Source organism: Mastigoproctus giganteus, chromosome 5, assembly GCF_048544385.1.
Source record: "Mastigoproctus giganteus isolate SK-2022 chromosome 5, ASM4854438v1, whole genome shotgun sequence".
Lineage (NCBI taxonomy): Eukaryota > Metazoa > Arthropoda > Arachnida > Uropygi > Thelyphonidae > Mastigoproctus > Mastigoproctus giganteus.
Window position 1 is genome coordinate 43,619,000 of NC_143579.1, and position 11,601 is coordinate 43,630,600.

The window sequence follows — 11,601 nt, forward strand, 5'->3', positions numbered from 1 at the left end:
CTGATGTCAACGTTTGCTCAGATTGTGTCAGTGAAATTATTCTTGTAGGAATGGAATCCTTTATTCCACACTCCACTTCAAAATCTCATCTAAACCTTGGTTTTCCAATAAATGTCCTAAGGCTGTTCAAGAGAAGAATGTTACGTATCATAATTGGCTTGTTTCCAATTCTTCAGTCTCATTTTCTGCCTACACCAAAGCTCGCAACAATTGAAAAGTAGTTATTAATCAGTCCAAACTAGATTTTGAACAGGCTAAGAGTAGAAAACTTGCTTCTTGTCCTAATGGTAGCTTGTGGTTTGCCAACTGTTTTTTGTAATTGGTTATCCAGTTTTCTCTCTGATTTCTCACTGGGGATGATGGTAGATGGCTCTCTGTCTTCTAACTTCTCCACTAATGCTGGTGTCCCCCAAGGTTCAGTTCTTTCCCCCACTCTTTTCCTCTTGTATATTAATGACCTTCTTCCATTCACTGGAAATCCTATTCATAGTTTTGCCGATGATAGCACATTGCATTTGACTTTCCATTTTGAGAAAACTTGCCCTACTCAATTAGCTTCAACTTCTCGAATATCTGCTACCAATTCCTTAACTTCCCATCTCCAGGTAATCCTCCAGTAGGGCAAAGACAACTTAGTTGATTTAAATCCTTCTAAAACTCAGTCTTGTCTTATATCTCGGAAAAAGGATTCTTCTACTCCTATGCTTACCTTTGGTGACACTTCGATTTCTAGGCAAAATGATATTCTCTTTTGGGGATTACCCTGACTTCTAATCTCTCTTGCCACAAACATAATACAAATATTGTTTCCTCTGCATCTAAAAAATTTGGTTCTCTCTTTCACTCTCAGCATTACTTTACTTCCAAATTGTTGTTCACTCTGTACAAATCGCAAATCCACCCTACCATGGAATATTGTTCCCACACTGGGGTGGTGCCTCCAAAACCTCTCTCAGGCTTCTAGATTCCATTCAGAAGAGGGCAGTTAGGTTAATTAATGACTCATCTCTGTCTCATAGATGTACTCTTTCTGCTGCATGCCATTTCTACAGATACTTCCATGGGCACTGTTTTTCTGAATTGGCTTCTATAATTCCTGCTCTCTCTTTCAAAGCAGTCTGGACACGTGCTGCCACCAGCCAACATCCATTTACTGTCCAACTTCAAACTCACAGGACCAACTTTTCATCTTCCTCGTTTATTCATTCAGCTGCTGTTTTCTGGAATGACCTTCCTTCATACGTATTTCCTGAAAATTAGTCTACAGAAGTTCAAATCTAATGTGAACAAATATTTTCTTTCGTCTTCTCAACCTCCAACCCAAGCACTGTACTAGATACTACAGGTTCTAATACCTCTCGCATTTGGGGTTTTCATATAAAAAAAAAAAAAACAGCTCAAAGACATGATGACAGATGGACTAAGAAAATAACAGAATAGTACCCAAAAGGAGCTAGAAGTAAACCTGGAAGACGACAACGGAGACGAACAGATGAAATTCACGAGTTCATGGGTAGTAAATGGATGGCCATTGCACAAAATCGAAGGAAATGGAAAGTTGCTGGAGAGGCCTTCATCCTGCAGTGGATTGAAAATGGATGATGATGAACTGACTTTACCCTCTGATTAAAAATCAGGTGATTCTTTCATGTTGATTGTTTGCCTTACTTTTATATCAACTGTTTTAGCAGATATTCAGTTCACTTCTCATTTGAATTAGAGTTTAATGTTGGTTGTTTTAATGTGGATTAAGACATCCTATTCTGTTCTTCTACCGACTTTTCTGTATGTGTGTAAAGTAGAGTACTTTTCAGTTTAAAAATCTTCATTAAAATACAGGCATACCTCGAATAACGAATAGGATGCGTTCCACGAAATTAATTCATTAAGCGAAACTTCGTTTTTAGAGGTAAAAATACTATGGCCAGAATAGGGATACGTTCCTATGTAAAGAAAATGAAAAGCTTTTTTTTTCGAACAAAGAAAAGTTTTATTAAATAAACAGTCAACTTGCATACAAAGTGAAATCACATTTTAAAATATGAGTCTAAAGTTGATTGCTTATGCTTTTTTTCTCTTTCATTTAACAATTGCCTATACGGCGTTATTGTATTTAACACTGATTGCTTAACAATAAAACTTCTTCCTAAATCAGGATCATTTTCACTGAAAAAATTTAAAACGTTTTCAATGTCATTTAAGCACCTTATTAAACCTTTGGTTGTTAACACTTTTTCGGCAGGAACTTCTTTAACTTCGTCTTCATTATCTTTGTCTTCGTTGCTAACAAGGTTTTCTAAATCTTCCACTGAAAAACCATCATCTTCTGCATTCAATAAATATCTAACATCCTCTTCATCGACATTTTCGAAACCTATTGATTGAGCCCTCTGGATAACTTCATTTCTAATTTCTTGGATGTTATTTTCTTCTTCTAGTACAACTTCTGGCCATATTTTGTGCCAAACTCCATTTAAGCATTTCTTAGTGACTTCTTTCCAAGACTATCAATGTTTTTCAGTTGCGTTTTTAATGGTGCAGTTTTTCCAAAAAGTTTTAACTGTCATTTCCTCTTTATCCTCTAGTTCAGTTAAATTGCTTAATGTTCGACGCAGATAATAAGCTTTAAATGATGCTATTACTCCCTGATCCAATGGTTGAATCAGAGAAGTTGTGTTTGCTGGAAGAAACACAACTTTGACAGGAATGCATGTGTCCAACGTGTTAAGATCAGTAGGATGCCCCGTAGCATTGTCTAACAACAAAAGAGCTTTTTCTTCAAAGTTGTTTTTTTGACAATACCGTTTTACTTCAGGACAAAAGTGGTTAACAAACCAATCAGTAAATAACTCCTTGGTAACCCACACTTTTCTATTTGCTTTCCATATTACAGGTAAATTCATTTTTATGTTACCTTTTAACGCCCTCGGATTTTCTGAATGGTAAACTAATAACAATTTTAATTTATAATCGCCAGAGGCATTTGATCCAAAGAGTAACGTTAAACGGTCTTTGGCTGCTTTGAACCCAGCAGCTGATTTTTCTTCAATAGAAATGAAGCTTTTTGTTGGTAGCTGTTTCCAGAACAAACCGCTTTCGTCAACACTGAACACCAAATTTGGTGGAAAATTTTCACGTTCAATTATTTCCTTTAGTTTTTCTGGAAACTTATTTGCAGCTTCTCCTGTTAATTTTACACTATGAATCCTGGCCCGTTTTTTTAATTTCTCGAACCAACCACGAGAAGCCCCAAAGGTTTCCGTAATTTCTTCAGTTTGTTTAGATTTCAGGTGATTAAACTGGAATATTTTTTTATGTTAAATGGGGCTTGAAATTGCGGACTTCGTTATATCGAAGCTTCGTTATCAGAGGTAACGTTAACCGAGGTATGCCTGTAGTAGGTTTTCTAAATGACATTCGGAAAAATCTGTTATGATTTATAAAAAATAAAAATTTTGCTTCTCTTACACCTGTGGGGTGTGTGCTTGTATGCATGTACCTCGCAGTTTGTCAGACTTTCAGTATGTGTTCTTGTTTTGCTCTATCAGAAGACAAATATTCAAATTATGTCATCAAGTTAATTTCGAGAATCAGTCTCTTTCTCGTGACTCCATTCTTTAAGAATTGTAACAATGACTTGTGCTCATAGTAATTTTAATTGTTCCTTTACAAATATGCATTACAAAACACTATTGCGTTATTCTGAAATTAAGTCAAAGATATTAACTCGAATTAACTCACCATCAAATTATACTAGCATTGTAAATAAATTTTATGAATTTGAAGTACTGATTAAGTTGTTGAATTCAGGAATTGTAGGAATAGCAGAGACTTGGTGGGGAGTATAATGTATACAGGAAGGACAGACAGGACAAGAGAGGTTATGCTCTTAGTTAAGAAGAATATTAAATCTAAGGCAGTGCATCCAGTTGCTATGGGTGATGAATGCAGTGTTGAGTCAGTTTGGTGTGATGCAACCACAGGAAAAACAAAATTGAGAGTAGGAGTATGCTATATGCCTAATGACTGTGATGAATATATCAAACAGCTATACAGGGAAATAGAGTGGGCCAGCAAATCAGAATGTCTCATAATGGGGGATTTCAACTTTCCAGATGTTGACTGTAATTTGTGGGTTGATCACTCACACACTAGCAAGACTTGTGGATTTCCTGGATAACTGTTTTCTACAGCAGCATGTTAGAGAGGCAACAAGAGAAAGCAATACTCTTGATCTGGTTATCAGCAGTGATTCTTCATACATTAAGGATCTGCAGGTAAAAGACCTACTGGGTGGCAGCGATCACAGTGTAATAATGTGGAATTTAATTAAAGACATAACTACTGTCACTGGTAAAGGGAAAGGCTTTTGCTTTTGTACAGAGGTCTCGTACAGTTTTTAAATTGTATGCAGTGGAACCAATTGATGATGTTACCAACAGCAAATTCTAAATTGGAAGTATTCAGGGAAGATGATCAGAATTTCAAGCCTATTAGCCTTTCATACCACTTTGTTAGTATGAAAAGCTACTAGGCTTTGCATCTACATTCACACATGAGGAATTCTTTGGGGAAGGGGATTCCTCATGATAGATTCCATCCACCTGGGGCAGATGGAATCTATCCAGTATTAAGGAAGTAAGCAAACCCTTAGCTATAATTATGAGAGCATCCTTGAATTTAGGTGAGGTCCCTATGGACTGCACAGAAGTGTACATATCCCCAGTTCATAAAGGGGGATCAAAAGACTACATGAGTAATTTCTGACCTGGTAGCTTAATATCTGTTCCAGGGAAAATAATGGAATCACTGGTTAAAGAAGTAATGCAGGACCATTTGGATAGGCATGCAATTATACTGCAATCTAAACAGTGTATAACCTGTGTTTGTCGACTGCTAAATAAAGTAGTTTCCTTTTTAACAAATTAAATTTGTTCAAACCAGATGATTGTTAATGCTTTTTTTTTTTTTTTTTGGAAAATATCCCACTAAATTGTGAACAGGGTTTTGAATGTTGTATTAGTTGAGCCAAATTTTGACATTGGGCATCTGCTCAGGAACTTACTCTTTAATGGGATCTTGCACTTTGTTAAGGATAGAACAATGTGTATAATTCATAAAAGAATGCCTATTTTTTTCTCTCTCATAAATATTAGTATATGAATAAAGTATTAGTTATAAAAATTTCAGTTGACATTATAGACAAAATACAAACATGATATAGCTATTTCCATTTTTCAAAGACTGTTTTAGGACTTCCTATAATATCAGTTAGAAAAATAAAGTGAAGAAAAAAATGTACTATTATTACCTGTGTAATACAGTCAAACTCTTTCTTATAGCATCATTGAGGAGACTAGTATTCATGACATTATAACCATTAAATTTGGTGTTCTGTGTTTTTGTCAATGAGGTTAATTTTTAGTTTGGAGGAGAAGTTACAGTGCAGTGCTGTTCTAATCTTGCTGAAGAAAAACATGCTGGGAAAGCAACTGCATAGGTAATTGAAGAAAATTGTAATGAATGATGGCAGAAAATTAGTGGGATTTTGTCCTGGGAAGCAAGTTTGGGAAATGGTTGAATTAACAGTCTAATTTACTCATACCTTGGTAAAGGTGAATTATTGACACCACTGAGGAAGTTGCCAAAATGAATTGGCATCACTGATTGGCTAACAAGGTACAGTACGCAGTATGATGGTTTCACAAAATCAGTAGTGTGTAAAAAAAAAAAAAAAAAAAAAGTCCAAGCTTACTTTATTCATAATGAATGTCTTCCCATAAATTGCCTGCTGACAGTAATGAGTTAGCTATGTTTTGTGAGCAGTAGTGTGTGATTTCAGCTATGCAGCTATGCAACTGATACCTTCCTTGTTTGGGCTTTCCGTTAATAAAAAAAAAAAAAAAAAATAGAACGCAAAGACAGACATCTCTGCTATTTCACATATTGTCAATGCAAATTAGCTATAATACAATTGATAAATGGATGAATGCCATTTGTAAAATGTAAACTTTTGCCATGTTGGCTTTTACGTGGTTTCATCCCCAACACTAAGTTTTGCGGTGCACGGAGGAATACAAATTTATGTCAACAGTCTCAGTGTCGACACCATATGCTCATTTGACTCACGTGCTTTGTTGCAAAGTGCTTGTTGAAATGTACTTTGCAGTTTTCATTCTTTTTTTTTGCAAATTTTTCTGTGTTATGCATTAATGTGGGGGGACAAAGTGACTGGAATGTTTACAGGAAGCATTCTGGTGATCAAATTGTTGGTGAACATAAAAAAGGCTATAACACTTGAAGAGAAGCCAGATGTTATAAAGTGCTTTGAACATAACATGAAAGGATGTGACATTGTTCGTGCAACAGGAATAAAGGATTCTACATTACGTACCATTACAGACAATGCCAAAACAATTAAAGCAAGCTTTAGTGCTGGAACATGCCTGAGTGCTAGCAAATCTGTGAGATCACAACCAAAGGTAGTTGAGGAGATAGAGTGGCTTTTAACTGTATGGATAGAAGTTCAAATGAAAAAAGCAATTTGGGATAAGCTTTCTCACCATAAAAGAGAAAGCTTGTCCCCGATTCTAAGGACTGCTATTCTTTCCATAACATAAAATGATGTGGCAAAGTCATTTCCTCCTCATAGTGGAAAATTTGATTCAGGAAGAAGGTTAGTCCTTAGATTAAATTTTGATGAAAGAGATTTGTACTGGAAATGAATGTCATCAAGAGCCTACATTTCTAAGATTGAAGCACTAGCTTGAGGTGGCTTTAAGGCTGCAAATGATGGTATGATTATGATGTTAGATGCCAATGCTAGTGTAGACAAAGCTTAAGCATGTGGTGGTGTACCACTCTATCAACCCACAAGCCTTGAAAGGATATCTTAAGTCTTCCTTAGGTGGCTACTTTAGATCAAGAAAAAGAGATTGGATGACAGGACAATTTTTTTATGACCTTGTTGTTGATGTTTTTAAAAATTACTGCAAGGGAAAAAAATTGGATTTCAAGATTCTTCTCATTTTAGATAATGCACCAAGCGATCTTCACACTATTGCTGAGCTTACTGAAAACATCAAAGTTCTATTTCTACCTCTAAGCACAACCCATCTCTTTCAGCCCATGGACTAAAGTTTGATAGCAAGTTCTGAAGCTTATTATTTAAGGCACACATTTAAGAAGTTGATTGCAGCTACTGAGGGGGAAATAAGGAAAGTGTTCTTGAATTTTGGAAGAGCTTTAATGATAAGAATGCTATTGACATCATTGTGGAGGCCTGGGGTGATGTCATTAAGGACTGCTTGCATGCAGTTTAGCCGAAGCTTCTCCCAGATCAGATTTCATTCATGATATCTGATCCATTGTGAAGACCTCTCTACAGCTGACCTACAACTTATTGCTTAGGGGGGAAGTGGAAGCTGGAGATGAAGTCCAGGAAGAGCTCTGCACTTCTCTTTTGTCATCCATCCTCAGGTAAGTTGAGAAGCAATTGCAGCTCTCGGAAGACTGATGGCGCCTCCGTAGCCAGGTGGGAAGGAGCAGCAATGCGTAACACATGCTTCTTGATTAGACCGGGGTTCGAGCCCGTCACCACCAAATGCAGAGGATGCGGAAAGGTCACAGAATGACCACCGCATATTCTCGGAGCAATATGACCTTAGTTGCTAATGCTCCTAAAAACCAAATAACAAACAAACAGAAGACTGATTACAATGCAGAATGTAGCAGGATAGCTGTTCATGAAATAAGATCTTATTTGGAACCCCATGAACAGCTTCTTTGTGAAAGAAGTAAAATGGCAAAGCAGAAGAAATTATATGTTGTTTTAACCCAACCTCCCTAAAACAGTCAGAAGACAATGATCCATCCACAACCATCCACTTCATGATTAACTATTTTTCCTTCTAACCCTGCAACCACAACTGCACCTGAAAGTGATGTGACACCATCTGCTCCTGTTATCATAACTCAAAAACCTTGAAACTTTCCTTCTCGTCAAGTTATCTTTAAATTTTTTCACGGTAAGTGTTAAATTTACTGTATTGTTTCATTATTAAATTAATAATTCATTATATTTCATTTTCATTAATATTAATATTTTCATTAATATTTCATTATTAAATACTATTAGACTCCTAAATTTGTTTCAATTTTGAGTAATGTTTTTTGTGATCTATCCCAATCCTATTTTTTCCATAAGGCGTGTTATTTTTATTGCCTGAATTTCTATAGCACATGGTCTCACAAGAATACAACTATCATGTTATAGCAGAAACAATTGTGCATTGTAACCAAGTTAAAATAGTACAATTTTTATGGAGATTTTTTAAACTGACTTAATTATTGATGCTATTAGCCAAGGGTCTGTTTGTCTTGTGAAAAAATAATTTCCCATTAGTAATTATTTTTTCATTAGATATAAAATTATATGTTTGGGGCTCAGAATGCAGAATTTGACCATTGGCCTCTCTACTTCTAACTTCATTTACTACAGCATTGCATGTATCACTAATTGAGCTAACGACATTGCATTTTTTATGACGTGTTTATCACAGGCTTGCTTTTTGTGCTTATACATTCACAGTATTCAATTGAAAAAAAGATAATTATTATCAAATTAGCACAATTGCTGCTTAACAGTTTTTATACAAGATCCTATGCAAATAAGCTTATGTATGGGTTTATTTAAATTGTTCTTCAGGCTATCACAAAAACTTCATAAATTATTTTGGCCAAGACCCTTGTGGGAAAAAACTCTCTTTTCATCTTTCCTGTATGTTGAAAAATGGTGGTCTGTATTGCAGTATATTACCTAAGAAATGATTGACGTTCTCTGAAAGGTAATAAGCAAGATTAAACATGAGTAGTGGTCACCTCTGTCAAAGCAAAAGCACACACACACACACACACACACACACACACACACACACACACACACACACACACACACACACACACACACACACACACACACAAATGGTTGCCTACCCCAAGAATTAGTTTTTCATAGTATCTATGAGAGTTATTAAAGTGAACAGGCTTGATCAGAAAATCTGATTTAGACACATTTGAAAATTAGTATGATATCTCAAATATCCTACATATGTTTGAAGGGTTATCAATATGATAGTTCCTATCATTCTTATTTTAACTCTAAGTATTTCTGCATAATGAAGGTACTAGTTCATATTTCACCTTTACTGTCATCCTGAAATTTTCAAACTTTTCTGCTTTTTTTTAAAATTATATAAATAACATTTTTAATATGCACTCTGTTGCATGATTGTTATATTTGCCTCTGTTTCACAAAAATGTATAATAGTCTGAAGTGGCTAAAATTTTTATTTTATTTAGATATCGAGAATATCGTTTCCACTCATCCTTGAAAGAAACTAAAAGGATATATCCCCATACTCATAACATGGATGGATTTTTTATTGCTAAATTGAAGAAATTTTCTAATACAGTACCTGTCCAGAGTAAGTGTAAAAACCAGAATGCTATTTTAATCACCTGATTCGCATATTTAGCAACGTTAAAATAGATTAACCACATTTCATATTTGGCGAAAATTGACGAGTTATTTATTTTAACTGCTCAACCCATTTGGTAGAAATGGGTTGAGCAGTTAATTTATGCAGAACTTAAACATCATAATTAGAATTAATCAAAATAATTATAATACATTTTTGAGCATTAAAAATATATAATTTATTATATTTTTTTGATTTCAGGTGATACAAAATGATGTACAGACTTGGCAGGGATTGTATTGTCAGTCTTCCACCTGTTGTAAATGTAGTTGTAAAAAGAATTCTTTTTAATAAATACAGATATGCACTCTGTGTATAGAAGTACTACATAATGACCGAATTTCTCAAGGAATGGGTAAAAATAAATAAAAATTTTACTTTAAAGTGAAAATTAAAAATTTTGTTAAATTTTAAGCTACTGTTCAACTTACTAAATGGTTCAGCGGGGCAGTTATTTTCTGTCTATTCCCTGACACCATCACTTGCTGGCATCGATAATATTCTTAATTTAAGGTTTTATCCAACTGTTTGAACAGACTGACAAAACAGACCATAATACTATCTGTTGGTATATACATATGATGTGTCCAACAAGTGATTAGACTTCTTGAACTCTCCCAGAGAAAAAGATCAACTCTTTAATACAAGAGTGTTTCATAAAGTTAGTAGAAAGCTGTATTCTTTGGACCATCCTTTCAATATCCATTGAAATCCAAACTTTGTGCTGCTGTCAGGTATCTGGAGGGTGATTCTGCAGTGGAGATCCAAAGTGACATCATTAGAGCACAGCTGGAAAAAATTCTGTGTGCCTCTTGAATAACTCTTTCAAAAGCTTCCTTTTTTTTCCCTCATTCATTCTATGAAATTTTAACCAACCATCCTTGTAATTTAGACTATCCACTTAGCAGTATTTCCCACAAGAAAAGTCAGAGGGTAGGGGAGATATTCCCGAACTTCCTGATGGGCATCAAAATTAAAACCTTTTCTCCTTTTAGGAAAAAGAAAGATCAGATTATTATTTTAAAGTACCACCAGCTCGCCACTCATATCCATACTGTGTTGTTGTTTGTAGAAGTGTATGTATGGGCCAGTTTACATATTGTGTGGGATGAACTCAGAATAAAAACTTATTTATTCCAGTACAACCACTAGGTAAGAGGACAATTGACAATGAATATATTCATTAACTGTATTTAGCAGTCATGCAATCTTAAATCACAGTCATTAGGCTATATTAGGTCCCTACTCACCCCACCTGAGATCAACTAAATACAACCTAAAGTTGAAGAGTACTTTAGAAATTCCTCCTATCATTTGCAGCAGTTGAATGCATACCTCTCAAAAGTAGCAAGATGGTGAGGTATTGTGCTAAGCTGTCACAAGACCCCTTTCTTTTAGAATAAATAGTAGAACCACTTCACAAATCAGGGTTTCACCTATCATTGAACCATGGTCTGCATCTGGACTGTCATGATTTATCATGAAAAATTTGTTAAAATTTGATACATGACATTTAAAAAATCAATCATGTTATATTGAATGCACCTTTCACATTCTGTATTAATAAGTTTGTTAATAAAAGGAAATGAAAATGTTATTATAATGTTTCCTTGACATTTTATTAATTTTATGCCAAAACAGGGTCTTGACCAATGAATTTCATGTTTTCTGATATGGACTACAATGAAAATTAATTGATAACCCCTATCTAAATCATTTCCTTCAGCATAATCTTTTGGTGTACAAATGGATAGGTGAAACTTTAAGGCTAAAAGACAAATATGTACAAACTTTTCAGAAAGTTTGTATATATTCTATTCACTCTTCAACAAGAGAAACTGCTTCTGTTTCCTTTGAGGAAATCGTTAATCATCTACAGATGAATTACAATGAAATTTTTCCATGGAATTCATCTGCAGCACAATGGGGAAAGCAATGCCTACATCATTTTCTGCCTGGAACTGTAAGTTTAACACTAAAAGTAAAACCGTACTGAACACTGGTATACTATGCCAATATGCATATATTTTGTTTCTGTGGGGAGTTCTGAAGCTGGTGAACA

At 34.9% G+C, this 11,601-nt stretch overlaps 1 protein-coding gene across 1 annotated transcript in view; it reads left to right on the top strand.

Moving 5' to 3' along the window:
• The window catches only part of LOC150085338 (28S rRNA (cytosine(4447)-C(5))-methyltransferase), a 94,397-nt gene extending 83,396 nt beyond the window's left edge, over positions 1 to 11,001 (top strand). Inside the window, exons 19-20 of the mRNA XM_090373163.1 lie at positions 9,361 to 9,485; positions 9,741 to 11,001. Coding sequence (XP_090229289.1) covers positions 9,361 to 9,485; positions 9,741 to 9,754 — 139 coding nt within the window. The 3' untranslated portion in view covers positions 9,755 to 11,001. The remainder of the gene's footprint in view (positions 1 to 9,360; positions 9,486 to 9,740) is intronic.
• The last annotated feature ends 600 nt before the right edge of the window (positions 11,002 to 11,601 follow it).